The 19,703-nt window shown below is 37.3% G+C and overlaps 1 protein-coding gene across 1 annotated transcript; it reads left to right on the top strand.

Moving 5' to 3' along the window:
• Positions 1 to 6,645: 6,645 nt before the first annotated feature.
• On the top strand, positions 6,646 to 14,094 carry LOC131226293 (heat stress transcription factor B-2a-like). The gene is made up of 2 exons (XM_058222103.1): positions 6,646 to 6,982; positions 13,635 to 14,094. The coding sequence occupies exons 1-2, from the start codon at positions 6,722 to 6,724 to the stop codon at positions 13,947 to 13,949; spliced, it is 576 nt and encodes a 191-aa protein (XP_058078086.1). The 5' UTR covers positions 6,646 to 6,721; the 3' UTR covers positions 13,950 to 14,094.
• The last annotated feature ends 5,609 nt before the right edge of the window (positions 14,095 to 19,703 follow it).

Genomic DNA, 19,703 nt, shown 5'->3' with positions numbered 1-19,703 from the left:
ATCAGTGTACCCTTGTGCCACAAGCCAACCTGGCATGTGTTTGTGGGATCTGAGCTACTCATCAGGTGAGGGAGATGGTGAATGTGCCTATCCTAAAGATCTGCCTGGTTCATGCATTATAGGTGGGCCACTTGCATGAGAAAATTGTATGGTCAGGAGAAGATTGATCGTGCAATGGCTTGTGGAGAGCTGGAGGCAGCTGCTTACTTGGACCAATCACTTGGTAATTCCGCATGGGTGAAGAACCCAGGTTTGGAAACTGGTTTTTCACACGTTTTTAGATTGAACCGATGGCGTTAATTTCGTGGGGCTGGATGCAACCAACTCAAATCACATGTATGCTGTTAAGGAACTGGTCCTGAGGTTGGTTTTGGCCAGGATTTTCAACACATCACAACTGCCTTGGGTGGCATGGGTTGCTGGGACCAACATCTTGGTTGAGATGTATGGCAGCTTACAGCCATTGGATCATGATCTGATGGTGCAGCATACAAGGCTTCCACAGATGTTATTATGTGGGCCAGGGATGGTTGCAAAACTCGTGATCTGTACCTGACCCGTTTCAAAATGGCTTCAAGAACTGGAACTGGTACTTAAAATTAGTCAGGTCCACGGGCACCCGTGCATGTGTGTGAGGGTGCAAATAGAGCTGGGCACAGGACGACTGGACTCGGCAGACTTGTCAGACCCGAACCGAGTGGGTGAGTCGATCCGAACCGAGTAGACTAATGTCACCCAGTAACTTACTCAACTCAACTCAACCTGATGTCCAACTCGATAGACTAATGTCACCCAGTAACTCGACTCGACTCAACCTGAAGTCCAACTCGATAATGACTTTGACTCATCCGAAACTACTCGTGTGTGTGTGTGTGTGTGTGTGTGTGGGTGGGTGTGTGTGTTTATCAGATTTGACATTTCAGATCTGGGATGCCATGTAGCTGATGGAGAAGCTGCAATTCTGGCAGGTGCACCTAGGTTTTTAGTTGTGATTTCAACCTGTGGATACCCGTTGCATCCAACCTGACCCAGTGCTGACTCGACTTGACTCGGTACCTGTGACTGGGTTGGACTCAGTCTGGATTAGTCCAGGCTAGACCCAGACTCGAACCCAGGTCAAGCATGCCTGACTCGTTACCAAGTCGGGTCAAGTTCGGGTCGGGTCTATTTCAAAACCAATCAATCCACCCTGTTTCCACTCATGAGAATCATGTTTTAAAGGTGCTCATGAAAATTTTAAAAAATATTTCATAATAGTTACAATTCTCTCTCTCTCTCTCTCTCTCTCTCTCTCTCTCTCTCTCTCTCTCTTCTTTTTTCTGAACTATCCAAATAAGCCTTAACTATATACACACACATATAAAGGCACTTGGTGGGGCCCACCTGAAATTTGGATGCATCTGAAACTTGGTCTGACCCCTCATCCAAGTGGGACACACATAAGGGATGGGCTGGATTTGCGAACCACATCTCGGTAGGCCCAACAAATGATTATGAATGTTTTAATGGAGGGAAACCCCTCTCAAATTTTGTATGTGGTGTGGCCCACAAAAGTCACGGATTGACTTGATTTTTAAGCCCTAGGCCTATCATGGAATAATGCATCTAACTGATGGGGTAGATTTTTGACATGCATTACGGTGGGCCCACACAACTCGACCTCATGGAAAGTTCCCAAGAGCTCAACCGCACAGAACCATCACACACACACACATATATAATGGTTTTAGGTCAGCTTGGAGTATACGCATGATCCATTTCATCATGACCCGAATCAGACCCAGACCCATCTTAAAAAGTGGGTCCAGATTGGGTCGGCCGATATTAAGAGCACCCAGGCCAAACCCAATTACTAGTTTGGTACCGACCCACTGATTGTCTGGTCGGGTCCATCTGCATGGACTATTTTAGTAGACCACCTGCTACGTGTAGTCCGGAGATGGCTCTACCATCTTCTCCTCCATTGTGGATGAACTTTCCCGATTGTGGATAACAAGTGGGCCCCATTTTGGATTCTGATATGATGACGTTGAAATTCAATCTTAAGTCTTGAAATGTATTAAAGAATACCAAGCGCGTGGATCTACTGCATTTTTTTGCCTCTTGCCTCCCGCACGCGGAACATTTCCGCATGTGTATGAGATCCCAGCCACTCATAATCAGCGTATGTACATTCCTTCTCTAAATAGGCCAAGAACCGTTGAACAAATTTAAGCAAGTCTAGTTGATTCGTGTGGCCCATCAAATCAGGGCATGGAGCTGATCTTTTGGACTCATGCATCTACACTGTGGGCCTTGCTCGATGAGTGGCTCGGATATTACACACGTGTGACACTCTGCCATATGTTAGAGGCAACTGCCTGAAGTGCTCACGGGCTCCAGTGTACTTGCATTTCTCCAACGTTACGGACGGTGCTGCCGGTGCATGTTTTTCTTGACCAAAAACAGCATGTCAGCTTTTTTTCACCTATTCTTTATCTTTTATCTCAAATCATATTGATTTACGAGAGAGACCAGAAACATGGAAGAGCTATTATTGCTACGTTACACGTGCAGGGTTAGGTGGACCATCTAGTGAGATCTATCACGGTGGAAACTGAGTTAAGATACGAATAGAGGGGATGGATCCTAGCCATCTAATAACTCGCCTTCTAATTGACGGTGGAAAAGAAAAACGGTTAATGGTCTACATTAAGTGTGGAGAGTAAAGACGAGTGATAGCTATGGTCGTCAGAAAACTATGATTTTTGAAACATTGTCCATCTATACTGAGGGCCACTAGTTAGACGGTTCAGATTGAGGGATAACCTGTCCACGTTTAATGTAGATGGATGGCTCTACCATTATCTCCATATGGATGGTTCTTGTGAGGGCTCACATTTATAGATCCTGATCGCTGATTTGACGGGCATTTCCTTGGATGGACTCCTAGTTACTAAGGGCCTGTTTGGCCGGACCGATCCCACAGTTTTAGGTAGGGGTGCACACGGTTCGGTTTTGTCCGGTTCTGGGGTGAAACCGGAATCAAACCGTTCCTAACTGTTCTAGGAAATTCGGAACCGGAATTGGACTGTTGGCACCCTAGAACCGAAAGAATATTGTTGTAAAATACATCGGTTTGGTTCCATGGTTCGGTTCTACGGATCGGATCCACGGTTTGGTTCTACGAATCGGTTCACGGTTTAGTTCGGTTCTACGTACCCCTAAACCAAGAACCGAACCGTTGTTACCGGTTTTTGAATTTTTGGAACCGGAACCGAAACCGGTGCACTCTAGAACCGGACCAAACCGGACCGTTTGGTCCGTTCCGATCCGATTTCACGATTCTACCGGTTAAATGTGCACCCCTAGTTTTAGGTGGGATGGGATTCAAAAAATATCATTATTACCCATGCAGGGACTGTTCTCTGTTCGCATGGATAAGCTTAATTTCCTTTTTTGTTTGTAACCCGGTGGTACATTGAAAGGATATACCCACCATCATTTGAAACTATTGACAATAACACATATGTTATATCTAAATTGTTCATTTGTTTTGTAACCTCATTTTATGGCATGGGCCTAAAAATGAGGCAGATCCAAAACTTATGTGGCCCCAAAGAATTTTTCAACAGTAAGTATTCAATCCCCATTACTTTCTATGGTGGAGTCCACTTGAGCTTTAGATCTACCTGATTTTTTGGCCCATGCTCTAAAATGATCTCGAAAAATGGGTGGACGGTGTGGATATAGCCCACACATCATGGTGGGACCTACACAACTTGCTAACATTGAGTGATATTAGCACGGGACCAAAACGATTCTATCCAGCCTACTTCCAAGCTTTCCCACTCTTCCCATGGAGTGGAATTGGCACGGGACCAGATGCAATTCCATCCCACCTAAGCCCATCTAATCCAGCCGGCCAAACAGGCCCTAAGGCTGACTACATGATGATGATGTCCATGGATGGAACATGCCAAAATTTATCTCAGAGTGGATAATCCAGCCGTCCAATCTTTTTGGATCTTATTCTGTATAATATGAACGGCTGCTGATAACTTCAATAGGATTGCCTTTGGATAAGATTTTTGAGTAATGATCCATCCACGGTTGAGGCATGAGATCAATGAACGGTCTGGATGATAATGCTGATTGTACAAACTCAGATTCCAGGTGGTCGGACCCATGAGACTGTATTTGGATGCTTTCTTTTTGTGGTCCGAACCGTTCATTTCCTAGTGACCCGATGATCGTGAATGGACGGTGGAGATGAACTCATACATAGATTATTAGGTGTATGGGCCCTGCCTCATCTTGAATCCAGACTGTCCATTCTATCGGTCTGGATTTCATGCTTTTAACAAGTGATACTTCCAAAAGGTTTTTTTCCATGTGCATCAGCGTGGTACCGTGACCACTGTCCATCCCACTGTCAAATCAGAGCCATCTTTTCTGAGCGAGTAGCAATTTTCCTTCCGCGCAACGTCAAAGTCCACACGTCTGAGAGTATTTTTCTGGTGCTCATCGATTGCACGTGCTTTCTTTGCAAGTTTGTACTAGATCTGAGCCGTTAAAAATGTGGACCCAATGTTTAGTTACCCTAGGCCAAAAGATCAAACTGCTTAGCTCATCCGGGGGACATACAGTGTTACATGTGAACCGATGGTCACATCCATCTCTGTGGTGTATGTTTTCCCCACCAAATCAACAAACTATCCTGACTGATGACTCTTTGATTCACATGGAGAGGATCACGCGATGAACGGACTGGATCTTCATGAGCATGATCGACGTTGTGCACGTGAGCAATAACAACCTGGAGAGTGCACTCACACCAGTGGTCTTTGGAAAGCCTCAAAACCTTCCACCACGGAAGCGGATTCCTTCTACCCCGGCTGAACAGAAATCGGTACAGGCATGGGATCTGTGGGGCCCAAAGTGGTATATGATATATATCCACACCGTTCATCCATTTTTTCAGATCATGTTATGATAACAGCCCAAAAATTAGGCATATATGAATATCAAGTAGATCACACCACAGAAAGTAGTGTTGATAATGACGCCCACCGTTGAAACCTTCCTAGGACCCACTTTGATTTTTTTTTTCTATAAATTATTTTAAAAAGATCACATAGGCATGGATGAAAGGAAAAAACAAATTTCATCTTGATCCATAACTTACGTGGACCCATAAAGTTTTAACGGTAATATTTTAATCCCCTCGGTGTGGTCCACTTGAGCCTTGAATATGCCTCATTTTTTTTTCCTTAACTAAAATTATATTTAAAAATATATGAACAGAGTGGATAAATTTTATACATTACTATCATCCCTAGATAGAGCCTGGCTGGACCGATTCTATCCATCGGATGCAGGACGAATCTGCTTCCATGGATTACTGTGAGATGATCCGGTATAGCGGATGGAACTCGAATACGGTTAGTCATCTCTCCAAAGCATACATGGTATCATAAAATAGAAATCAGAACCGTCCAAAGAACACGTGGATAGACAATATTTTAAAATCACATATATCAGATGATATTAGCCATCTGATCAGTGGATTTCAAAGAGAAAATAGTGATACTTACTCTGTGAAGGACAGATAAGAAAATTGATATATATTTTTCTCATAAATAATCCAAGACGAAAATTTTGACTAAATGGACGGTTCAGATTAAAAAATAAACTTTCCACTTGTGGTGTGGAGAGATGGAGCTACCACTTTCGGATGCATCCGTCTTCACCGCATTATTTCATCATCGCTGACGTGTATAAGTCAAATTCCGCGTGTTTCTGTCGCACTTTTATTCTTCAGCCCCACCTGCTGAGAAGCTGGGAAAAACTATCGTAAGCTGCGGGTGTACATGAACTCTCAGTACAGCCATTTGTTGGCCGCAAATAATATACATTTTTTTGAAGATCTGATCCATTCAAAATTAGTTAAACTTCATGATGTTCACTAGTATGAAAATCATGACCGTCCATACATCAAGTGGGACTGAAATTATAAATTATTGGATAACCGATTATATGACTCATTGTACTCGAGTGACCTACCTATAAGTTTATTTTCATAATTTTATGCCAAATGATCATCATGATATAGCCCCATCCTGCATGAACGGGTATTCCACACATAAGGTGTATGTATAGATGCCAATTTAGGTACAAATACTGACTGTGGGTCCCAAAAGTCCTATGTATAGCATCCAAACCGTCCATATTCACCCACCTGCTTTACCTCAAAAATCAGGCCGAACAGATCATTACATGGGCACCACGTGAATTTGGATTGTTGCCTACGTTTTCTGTAGTGTGGCTCACCGAATGATTCTAGAGGCCTGATTTTTTTTGGAAATCTCATCATCATGGTGGATTCGCTTAATGCACGGTTTGGATGTCATATTCACTCCATTTTAGGACCCACCATAAAAAACAATAGACAACCATCCAAAAACCTCCAAATTCAAATAGTGGCTCATCTGATGGTTAGATCAACCTGATCTCTAACAAATCCATCACTCATAGTGAAAAAACACTGATGTACGGATTGGATGTCCTACATATACCCAGGTGGGCCCCATACACAACACTTGTAGAATAAGCACATGCCATACATGAACTAGTAGAAAAAAACCAGCCTCAAAATAAATAGAAGCCGCCTTCTCTGAAGGCGAGGGTGGCAGCGACTTCAAGAGCTATTGTATCAGAGCTTCCAAGGTGAAGAAGGTCCATGCACATGGATAACCTTCCAGTGGACCCGGACCCGATAGGCCAGCCTACTGGCCAAAGGCCGAGGGCCCGGTGCCCGGCTCCGTTCCTCTCAAAGACATACGATCTCATCGAACGGTCCGGATCCCATCACATAATCTCATGGAACGGTGATGGAACCCGATTCATCGTATGGTCGCCTCAGGAATTCTCTCAGTTCTTGCTGCCCAGATATTTCAAGCACTCCAATTTCTCCAGCTTCATTCGACAGCTTAATACTTACGTGAGTAACTAAAGATTGCGTCTGGTAATTACACTAAATTTCATTAAATTTTGAATTTTGATTTCTTGGAATGATATTATCTTACTTTGTAAATACCCCATTTGATTATATGTGCGTTTGGTTACACTATATTATTAAATTTCATGATATATTGATAGGAAAGGAAGCGTTTTATCATGACCATTTAAAATTAAAATCAATAATAACAATCATAATTTTATTTTTTTTGGCATTTTCTTCCGTATGTACTCTGAGTGTGTTTGGTTGCACCTTATTATTGAATTTTATTATATTTTGCTAGAAAAGAAAGCCTTGCACCGGAACCTTAAAAGCAAACTTATAATAACAATCATAATATAAGTTTTTTTTTTTTTTTTGCATTTTCTTTTGTGCTTAGAGTGTGTTTGGTTGCACCATAATGCTAAATTCCATAATATTTTGATAAAAAAGAAAGCATCATAACAATCATAATATATATAATTTTCCACTTTCTTTTATTCTTGAGAGCATTTGGTTGCACCATATCATTAAATTTGATTATATGAAAGTGTTGTACTATGAACATTTAAAAATAAAGCTCACAATAATAATCATATTATATTTCTTTTTCATTTTTTTCTCTCCTTTTTTATGCTTATGGTGAGTTCGATTTTACCATATCATTAAATTTTATTATATCTTATTAGAAAAGAATGCTCTTTACTGTGAAGGTTTAAAAATAAAGCCACTAATAGCAGTTAATATATATATAATTTTTTTTCCATTTCTTATGTACTTTTGGCATGTTCGATTGCAACATATCATTGAATTTCGTTACATTTTGCTAGAAAAAAAGGCTTTGTATCATTTAAAAATAAAACCAATAATAAAAAATCATAATATATTTTTTTCCATTCTTATCTCTAACCAGGGTGTGTATGGTTGTGTTTGGGTTGCAATCATAATATATTTTTTTCTCTCTCATTCTCTCTCTATTTCCACCTTTGTAGAATTTTTGAGCAGATATATACCAAGTTGATGGTTCTCTCTAGATTAATTATAAGTGAGAGACCCATTGGTTGGTTGATTTAATTCACATATAAATTGTTTAATCCATATTATAAGATAAACGGATTATGAAAAATTCGATCAGTGCGACCCACCAATCGATCGATTAGTTCGATTAGATTTTTTGGGATCTAATGTAATTGATCCCGACGATCGATTAAACTGATCTAATCAAATCGATTTCCACAGAACTGAAACCTAACATGATTAACAAGTCATAATATATTAATCATATGATTCAGATCGACGTGTGGCCCACCTACAAATCTGATCATCTAAATAATTTGAGTCCCAACATGATTTAACCTTATAATTTGAATGAACAGTGTCGATCTTGTCACACACAACCAAGTAGCTTATTCCAATCTGCTTCGTCAAGGAATATTATTACTTGTCTAGAAAATTTGAGCTTTTCTTATTAAACGCTTCTAAATCTGACAGCACAGTGGCTTTATAACTAATTTAATACATTCATTACATTGTCTTATTAATTAAATCTCAAAATTCTCAAAATTGATAATAAGTAATCTACTTTTCACATATGAATCTATCACCATACTTATAGATCAAATCTTTGTGTCAAAACCATAGATTAATTATGTAGAGAATTGATCCTGTAACAACCTAAAATTTTGGGTGCGAGTTTACTCGTACGGATACACTTGTTCAATTGTACACTTATAGATATAATAATTTTAACTATCTATCTGTAGTTAAGCTTGAATCTAGACCATATGGAGCACTTTTCATCCATAGATCAAGCTAGTCGATCATTGATTGATAGGACTAACAATCAAATAACCTAGTATTCTTCCTCATATATTAAAACTAACCATTGATATAACCTATCACCATTAGATAAATATATATATATGAGCATTCACTATGAATTTGGACCACCTGATCAAAGTAAACTTACCACCAGATCTTCATATCCGCTCGTCTACATATCGAATTAAAATTTGAATTCACTCATCTTGTTTGTCACTTATAAATATACTTAATCTATCGTCAAAAATATGATGTAAGCATTTTACACCTATGAACCAATCACTTGAATATAATGATATACGTTTCTAACATATACTAAATCTAAAAATCACTTTATACATATTTGTTTATAAAACTGATCGTACAATAACCCGTAAATATGATTAATATCTTAACAATCCAATTGCTTAAATTTTAGGCATTCATCTGACTATCAACATGTTTGTATCCGCCAAACGGACCATCGAAATATCAAAATAAATTATTTATTTGAAAGATCATGCGATATACATTACAATTACTGGTTAGTTTTCATATGAGACATGTAAACACCTCTCCCCCCATAAACATGAGCGCGGTAGTGCCCTCACTTCATTGACTTTAGTATTGATTTTTTATTATAACTAGAGTATATTATTAACTTGGGTGTAAAAATGCATTTGATTCGGAGTCTCCACTAATTAAATGAAGCTTAAAATCTATGGCTGACTAAAAATCGCAGAAATTAATTAGAAGTTAGAGAATCTCATGATTCCTTAACTTAAGTGACTCTTATAGTTGGTCTGCGATCGTAGATTCTGGGAAAGGGCCTCAGTGACAAAAAATAAATGAATTAAGCATCATTTCCTACCTGCACAATGTGCCGTCTCTACTTCATAAGATTTTAAAATTTTTGGGGATTCAAAAGAGTTTTAACATTTTTATATTTTGACTGTATTTTTCTTAACCTATAAAAGTCGAACATGCGATAATAAGAAAAAAACTATCTAGCCTTATATTGCAGAGCTAAGTGGCTCTGGGTAGGCAAATAAAGAATAAAAATGTAGTGAGTAAAATGAAGTGTCAATAAGCCTTACTTTGTAAGATTTAAAATTATGAGCAGGCCAATAAAGTAAGAGAAAATGGAAGATGAAGAATACTGTAGAATGAGATATAAGGATACATGGATATAGTTGATGCAATTAGAATGTGTAAAGTGAAATGCGAATTAAATAGAAATATACAAACTCTTGGCTTTAATGACTTCTTTAATGGTTATTTTTGTCTCCTATGTCGAATAACATGTCGGTATATTGAAAATCTTTAAGGCACCTTGAGCAGTACATTCAAGTGAACTCCAACAATCGGATCCTCTTTATATTTTTCTATCTATTTTTCCACTCTATGTTTTTTTTATCTCTCGCTTTTTGTTTCTTTCTTTTTCATTTTCTCCATCTTTGTTTCTTTTCTTTCTATTCCTCTCTGTCTCGCTTATTTTTTATTTTGTTCCTCGGGTTCCATATATAAGCATTGACAGCCGTATTCTACTGCTAACGGTCGCAACTCATCGGGTTGCGTTGTGAGCACCCGTAGTTTATACCATAAGATAATATATATATATATATATATATATATATATATATATATATATATATATATATATATATATATATATATGAGTTAAAAACTAATAATGACTTTTATATATTTATTTTATAATAAATTTTTATATATATTTATTTTATAAAAGTAATTATTACTTATTATTATTATTATTATTATTATTATATCATATATATATATATAAGGAACGTAATGATTAGTTTTTATTTTTCTACAAATTGTTTCAATGCTTATATCTTGTTCGTTGTCTATGCATTTTCGGTAATCTTAGTGTCATTAGAAAGATAATTAGATAAGCTTCTTAACAAAACTATAAGTACTTCGATCGGTCCATGTTTGACTTATCAAAAGTACGACCATTTAGTATATGAAATTGGTTGTCTGCAATTTGACCGATGGTCTGTTTTTTATGATCTTAGGCTCATTGAAAATGTTGTCTGATAAACTTTTTAATGCAACCAAAATCACTTCAATCGGATCTCGTTTGACTAGCCTAAAATATTGCCATAATTTTTATGCTTAGAAATGCGTGGTTTTGATAAATGGGCCAGATCTTCTTCATCATAACTCGGATTGGAGGAAACTTAAGTTCATTAAGAATATTATTTGATCATCTTTTTAATGAATTATAAATCATCTTGATCGCTCAAAATTTGCTATCAATAATACCATGCAACTTTGTATATAAGAATGAATATACTTTCCTCAATCTTGAAGTTATAACCTCTCACGCCTCAACACAATATTATTCGGAAAAACTAAATAGTACAGAAAATAATCCTTAGGTAGAAAGAATTCATTTTATTATTTTCTGTACATAAGTTACTACGTACAAAAAACTTTCGAAATTTTGGAATTTGGATGCACGGCCATAATCGAATCGCTACTAGATTTAGCGTTTGCAAATTGGGTTTATTCGTTATCTCCAGAACATGCCGAGTATGCTCCTAGTTCGACCCGTTTGAATTTTCAATGATTTCTAAGTCAGTAGGAAATAATTTATTGAAGTCAAACTGAAGCTCAAAAAGTTGCTTGTCCTCGTTTTGGGTGAGGTGTCTACGAGACATTAATACACGTCGATTTGAATTATTGGTAGATGTGAATCATTAAAAAGATATTTTGGTCATCTTAGTAAGATCAAAGCTCAAACTTAGCATGTTAATAGAGTATGTAAAATGATAGGCCATGATAAAATTTCGTTCGAAACTGATGGTGTGAATTAGAGTTATGTATGTGTGAATGAGAATTGATAGACTTGGGTGGAACTTAAAATGAACGTAATTCCCATCTCTGATTAAAATGATCAATAGATGAAATTAGTACACTTTATGTACAATTTACAAACCAAAACTCGAATCTGAGCGTGCACAGTCTGTATCCAAATTTCAGAGCGTGACAAATCCTCTCCCTCCGAGTGCGTGCGGTGGCAAACTACTAATTTAAACTATCCATCGCACCTGTGTGGCCACATATTATATTAAGTAAAGGAAATATGAAAGAAGTAACGTACTAACCAATACAAGATTCTCTTTTATCTCTCTTTCCACCTTCGTAGAAATTTTCTAAATTGGTACATATTTTTGTTGTATTTAGGTTACAATAGAATTCCTTTTGCTATTCATTTGAGAAAACATTGAGAGGTTCAGAGATACGAGGAGTCGTTAGAGAGATAGAAGGAAGAAACATTAGAAATGGATAAGATAGTAAGTTAAGATTAAGTAGGAAATGAGATATGATTTTGGATAAGAGAAAGAGAGATGAGATATGAAATCTCTCTCTCAATTTCAAATTTAAAATAATAATAGAGATATGAAATCTCTCTCTCAATTTCAAATTTAAAATAATAATAATAATAATTATTATTATTATATTTTTAAACGACGGGTGTTACAAAACCTATAAGATAATCCTGTCATAAGGTATGAACTATATGTCAACGGTTTGGATCGAGTGTTGTATATAATACCTCATTTCATCATCGAAATTATGTGATTCGATGCAAGGATTCAAGAAATCAGCATTCGATCGATGAGAATTCCATCACGATAAATTTTGAAAGGGAGAACGTCATTTAATTGTGGAGATCACACGACGAAGATGTGTGCCGAGCGTCTTCCCGAGCTTCCTTAAGGCCTACAATAAAGGAATGGTGGGCCCCACCAATGTGGACAACCATCTAATTGAGGAGAATAAGAGCATTTAGAAAAGAAATTCTAAATTGTAACTACATATAACATAACTCAAAGCTCTTGAGATGGAGCTCTTGAACGGGCTCTCTCTCTCTCTCTCTCTCTATATATATATATATATATATATAGAGAGAGAGAGAGAGAGAGAGAGAGAGAGAGAGAGAGAGAGAGAGGGCAGTAGTAACAAAAATGGGTCTTGATTGATAGCCCACCACCCAAAACTAATAATCATATGATTCAGGTGGGCACATTAAAGGAAATAGTTGGGGATATCCATCCTTTGGTTTTATAGGACCAAACGTAATAATCATATGAAATTCACTCCAACCATTAAACGTTGCACCAAAATTTATGATTGTGGCACGAAAATCAAGCCCATCCATGATTCAAGTAGGCTGCATGAAGGAAAACAATTTGGAGGGTAATTGTTGTGTTATATATATTTCAATCACATGATCCTCCTAAAACAAGAATTAGACTGATTTTTTTATCCTTGGGCCTTACATGAAGTGGCCCACCAAGTGGTCAAGGTAGACTTCATATAAACATTAAAATGCGGCCCACACGAGCAACCACCCCTTTGCTCGCATGGCCCACTCCAACAATGATTAAGAAATGTAAGAAAATGTACTCTAATAATAATTTGTTAAATGAATATAGTGGTTTATTGAAAACTTTTTTAAAAAACACACAAGAATTTAAATTTCATAATGAGCAATAGTTTTTGGTAGAATTCCCTTTCAGATTCCACATTTAGAAAGCGAATTTATTTATTTTTACAGAAAATTCACAGTGAAACTCATATTTTCCAAACAATTAAAATATAATATAAGTCAAAACATTCCAATAATGCTCTTTGAGAAAGAAAGCGACTAAAATATATTATTGTATTGTTTATCCTTAAAAAGTAATAAAGGAAAATTTTTGGAGCTCACATGATATGCATATGACATATAACTTGTCAAATATATACTCATCCATGAGAACAATGCTAATAAATTTCTTCGAATATGGGGATTCATGTGAAATTTGGTCTAATGCAGGGATTCAAGAAATCGGCATCCGATCGATGGGAATTCCATCATGAAAAATTTCGAAAGGGAAAAAGACATTTGATCGCGGAAATCATACGGCGAAGATGTATGCCAAGTATCTTCCCGAGCTTCCTTAAGGCCCACGACAAAGGAACGGGGGCCCCCACCAACGTGGACAACCATCTAATTGAGGAGAATAAGAGCCTCCAGGAAAAGAATTCTGAATTGCAACTACAGATAACACAGCTCAAAGCTCTTGAGATGGAGCTCTTGGATTGCCTCTCTATATATATGGAGGGCAATAACAACAAAAATGGGTCCTGATTGATGGTCCACAACCCTAGAACTAATACTCATCAAGTTATTACTACTATCCAATTAATGAGCATTTTCTTATAGAACTTGAATTGTTGACTGGTTTGCTTTTTCACTATTCATTAAATGATATATTGTTATATGGTTAAGATCATCATTGAATATTTTGGTCTCACCACAGGTGGGTTGGGGCCCACATTTGGATGGCTTATCCATCTGTCCATGTTTTCTATGGCGTGGTCCACCTAAGATTTGGTTCATGATCCCAACAAATGAGCTGGAAAATTGGATGGACGGCGTGGATATACAATGCATACATCAAGGTGGTCTCCACAATCAGGGCCACACCGTGTTGGGTGTCCACAAATCGGCAGAGGTAGGGGCTCTGAGGGACCATCGTGATTCAAGTGGGCCACATAAAGGAAAATAATTTGGAGGGTGAATGTTGTGTTATACATGTTACAATCATATGATCCACCTAAAATAAGAATTAGACTCATTTTTTTAATCCCTAGGCCTTATATGAGGTGGCCCACCAAGTGGTCAAAGTGGGCTTCACATAAACATTACAATGTGGCCCACATAAGCAACCGCCCCTTTGCTGGCATTGCCCACCCTAACGACAATTAAGAAATGTAATGAAAGATACTCTAATAATAACTTGTTAAATGAATATAATAGTTTATTGAAAGCTTGTTTGAAACACATACCATTACTTAAATATTATAATAAGTAATGGTTTGTTATAAAATTCCTTTTCAAATTCCACATTTGGAAAGGAAATTTTTACTAGAAGATTCAACGTGAAACTTACATTTACCAAAGAATTAAAATATAAGTCAAAATATTCCAATAATACTCTTTGAAAAAAAAAAAAAGAGACTAAAATACACTTATGCATTGTTTATCTTTAAAAAGTAATAAAGTATAAAATTTTAGAGCCCACATGATATACGCAGGACATCTATCTTATCAAATATATATCCTCACCCATGACAAGTGCTAACAAAAATCTTCCAATCCCAAGATGCATGTGAAATTTTATATATTTAAGTCGTGTATATTATTTTTAGTGGTGTAGCCCAACATGGTGCAAGGCCAACCTTGATGCATATCAATGCATCCATTTTCCCAGCTCATTTTAAGGCATGAGCCCAAAAATGAAGCGTATCCAAATCTCAAGTGGACCACATCATAGGAAATGGTGGTGATTGAATTCCCATAATTAAAAACCTCCTAGGGCTCACTGCAATGTTTATTTTCCATCCAACCTGTTTATAAGGTCACCCATACCTGGATGAAGGGAAAAAACAAATATCATCTTGATCCAAAACTTTTGTATACCACGAAAAATTATTAATGGCCAATCACCACTCTTTTCTGTGGTGTGGTCCACTTAGTATTTTGATCTGCTTCACTTTTGGGCACATGGCCTAAAAGTAGTTGGAAAAACAGCTGAACAATGTGGATGTACAATAAATACATCAAGGTGGTCCCCACGGTTAGGGCCACTTCCCTTGCAAAAGCACTCCTTATCTGGTACTATCCTAATTTTTGAGGAATTTTCTGTAAAAATCCCCTTTTAAAAATGTTTTTAATAGCACATTTGGTTCGGGATCTATCAAAATCTGAGCTGTTGCTTAAATTGAAATTTAGGGGCCCACATGGCCCACTTTAGATAGTGTGGGGGAGAAAGCAGAGCTTTTCCTAAGGTGGACCATACTACATGAAACAACAGTGATTGATTGCCCCACCATTAAAAACTTCCTAAGGCCCACCGTAATAATTTTATAATGTTTATTTTCCATCCAACCCGTTGAAAAGGTCACAAAAACGTGATGAAAGGACAAAACAAATAGCAGCTTGATCCAAAGCTTTCGTGGCCTACAAGAAGTTTTTAATGTTCAATCACCACTGTTTCCTGTGGTGTGGTCCACCTGAGATTTGGATCTGTTTCATTTTTGGGCTCATTCCTTAAAATGTTCTAGAAAAATAGATGGACAGCATGGATATAGAATACATACATCAAGGTGGGCCCCACGGGAAGGGACGCACTGTCTTGGGGGAGGCCAGGGCGTACCTAATCCGCTCCCTGCACTGACTACACAGTGCACATTCAAGTGGCTTGCCACGTGTGGGGGCCACCGTGAATTATATGGATTAGGTTGGAATTTGAATTCTAGATTTACTACAAGGGACCCATATACTGGACGACTTAGCCTGCACTTACACGTCACGGTGGCCCCTACATAGTAGTTACCATGTATTTTTTTTAGCAGATGTGATGCATTGATGATGTCCATGATCTAGTGTCATAGTTATTTTGTTATAATTTTTAATATATCTATATCTATATATATATATATATATATATATTCTTTTGATTAGGAGGCAGGGAAGGAGGTGAGGCCAGGCACCATCTTCCTTGTGAGGATAATTGTTCTGAATTTCTTTGAACTCCTTGAAGAGATGAGAAAATGAATAAGAAAATAGAAAATAAATTTGTAAAATTCAAAATTAATTGATGAGTTAACTAATTTATTCGTGTTTGTGACATCATTAATATAGAAAAAAAATTTAAATTCATAATTATCAAAAATAGTAAATTTCTTACCCTAATAAAAAATCATAATTTTATTAAAATTCTCCTAAAGCTTAATTTCTAAAAATAAAAATTTCAATAAACTTTTGCTAAAAGAGTCCTGGTATGAAGTTATTTCTAAAAAGGAAGAGAATTTAAAACTCTAAAAATAGAAAAATATTAAAAAAATTCATAATTATTAAAAATAGTAATATTTTTATAAAAATTCATTTTTGAGCTGAAAGTGTGCGTTTTCTGACGAAATGGACAGACGCAACCCGATTCACCTCAGATGACCCGTTTTAGTAAAGATTGATAGGTTGTGCGTCCTGTAATGATACCTAGATTAAAAGTTACTGTCAATTTACGGTTCACCTTCTTTTGCCCCAACCATGTTAGGAATGTATCTATGCTATGTTATAAATAGCCCCACCTAGGACAGACTCGATCTAGGTAGGGGCGACCCACCGTGATGTATAGGTTTTATTCACCGTCTATCCATTTTGTCGTAGTATTTTAGGGCATGAGCCAAAAAGGGGTAGATTAAAAATTCAAGTGGACCACACAACATGATTGAAGCTGGGTAAAGAACCTCTTGGGGACTGAAAGTTTCAATCAAACTGATATGTCTGTTTTATTTCCATGTAGTTCGATGTGACCTCATGAACTGGCTGGATGGATAGGCATTGGTGGATTGTAAGAAGGCTTGGGCATTATTATCACTATTACCTCCTATGGTACGGTTTACTTGCACATTGGATCTGTCTTGTTTTTGGGCTCATATTTTAAAACTACTTGGAAAAATTAATGAACAATATGAATAAAATCCATACATCACACTGAGCCACATAAAGCTCCTAACAGGTCAAGTCCGTCGAGGCAAGGCAGACACATTCAACTTCTCTTTAATTAGGGGTGGCAATGGGTTGGGTCGACCCCATGGGTCAATCAGCGGAACCCGCTTTTAAGTTGGACTTGCGCCAAGTTGCATTTGATCACAGCTCAAGCTCAGGTAAGACGCATAGCTCATTTTGATTGACCAGTTGAGCTAGGTTTAGGTCAACCAAACTCACCCAACCCAACCCAACCCAACACCCAAAAATAGAGATATCTTAATATATGTATAGCCGTTTTTCTTTTTAAGCATGTAAATGAGATGGAACATGCATATGTCATGAAAAATCTCAAATTTACAAGTGTATAATAGCAAGCTTTACACATGAAAACTGAAAAAATGGAGTCCATGGGAAGTCTACGAGTCAGTTAGGGCGGGTTGTTGAGATTGACTTGATTGCAATTAAACGGTTAGGTTTGATTTGGGCTATAGAAATTTTAGACAGGCTGTGTGGAGACGGAGAGTAATGAGTAGTTGGAGACGGAGAGTAATGAGTAGTGGGTTGAGTTAGGGCTAGTTATTGACTCATTTATTAAGTTAGGTTTGGAGCTGATCCCGATCTAGATGAACTTCACCCATCCTCAAATTGGTAGTGTATTGCATCTTGCCCTCCCCGATGATGATCCATTCGGGCAAGGCTTTATGGGGTCCACTATGGGTTTTATATACGCTATCCATAAATTTTTTCGGGTCATTTTACGGTATGAAACCAAAAGATCTAGGACTTGAGTGGACCACACAATAGGGGTTGAATGCTCACCATTAAAAAATAATTTGAGAGCCGCAGAAGTTTTGGCCCAAGCTAATATTTGTATTTTCCCTTTAGGCCTACACAACTTTATGAACAAGTTAAATGACAGATAAACATCATGGTGGCCCTTAGAAAGGTTTAAATGGTGGGTGTCACTACCACCATCGCTTCCTGTGGTGTGGCCCGCTTGAGCTTTGGATCTACCTCATTTTTGGGCTACTACTATAAAATGATGTGAAAAAATAAATGGATGGTGTGGATAAAACACATACATCATAGTGGTCCCATAAAGCCTTTGACTGGACAGATTTGCAGGACCCAATTTGCTGCCAATCAAACCTACTTTCATACTCTGGCAGAGTGTAATGGATGATATGCTTTGCACTTTAAAAATACTTAAAGATTATATACTTGGCATATTATAATTTAAATTAAACCGTCCAAATCATGTGTACCTATCTAGATGTATTATTAATGAAAAATGTGCGTACTTGATTATTTGTCTATTTGATTGATGGACACTTATGGCCGGTAAATATCAGATTGTCTTATTTTAAGAAATAAGTTACAACGGTTTAGAGGTTAGGGTTGTTGAACTAGTCTAATTTTTATACTAGTACTTAGTGACTATAACTATAGTTAGTTTAACTTGAGTTAATATTATGTAACATGTAGCATTTCTAAGTTCCCGTGTATCAAGTGTTATGCACAACCAGAGTATTGACTGCCCAAATTAAGTTAAACCGTCCAAATTATGATATATGGACATTTATTAGATGGTTAAAAAGGAAAATATCTAATGTTCCTATTTCCAAAGAAAGTGTCCACTAATCAACGGATAGGATTGTTCAAACAATATGATATTGGGATCGTGACTTAAACACAGTGAGATGCACAATATGATCGGTTTTATTTTAGTTACTATTTATTAAGTATTCAATTTCTGAGTGCCTGCGTATCAAGCGCCATACTCAGCCTGAGTATCATATAACTCCTCGAGGGTATAAAACGCTTTATTCCCGTTTAGCTCAGGAGCGGAGCTGATCTGAGCCGTGAGCCTATCACTGTAGCCGAGCGGAATGGCAATGATCCTGAAATTGCATGCTTTCTCTGCTCACTGTCTTAATCTTACAATAAACAGATAAGCAAAAAAGGTACTCTCGCGAGTAGGATTTGAATCCTATTCGAGAACACATGCTCGTAAGGCCCCGAAGTTTAATCGTGTGGACCATTTGAATCGATCCAAAATAAAACGGTCCACTGATCATCCAGGATAAACTTGTGTAAAAACATGGACCGTAAAAGAAAAATTTTCAACGGATAGAATCTACTTTACAATTGTGGAAAAAATAATGAACAGTTTAAAATATTTTTTTCGTAATTATTTAAAAAATAAATTAAATAATGATGAACGGTTCGGATCTTTTACAACCCAGCGGAGAAGAACAGTGACTCGCGAGTAGGATCGCCTTTGCATCTCTCTAAACCCTACTCGAGGAATTAGGAAATGAAGAAAACTGCAGACGAAGCCAAAAC

Source organism: Magnolia sinica, chromosome 14, assembly GCF_029962835.1.
Source record: "Magnolia sinica isolate HGM2019 chromosome 14, MsV1, whole genome shotgun sequence".
Lineage (NCBI taxonomy): Eukaryota > Viridiplantae > Streptophyta > Magnoliopsida > Magnoliales > Magnoliaceae > Magnolia > Magnolia sinica.
The sequence above is the reverse complement of the archived record's forward strand: the minus strand, read 5'-3'. Positions and strand labels throughout refer to the sequence as shown.

Bases quoted from the DNA above. Each gene is read 5' to 3' on its own strand.
- LOC131226293 (XM_058222103.1), top strand. From the start codon at position 6,722: ATGCACATGGATAACCTTCCAGTGGACCCGGACCCGATAGGCCAGCCT. The intron at 6,983-13,634 runs GTGAGTAACTAA...GGTCTAATGCAG, and splicing joins TTCGACAGCTTAATACTTAC to GGATTCAAGAAATCGGCATC.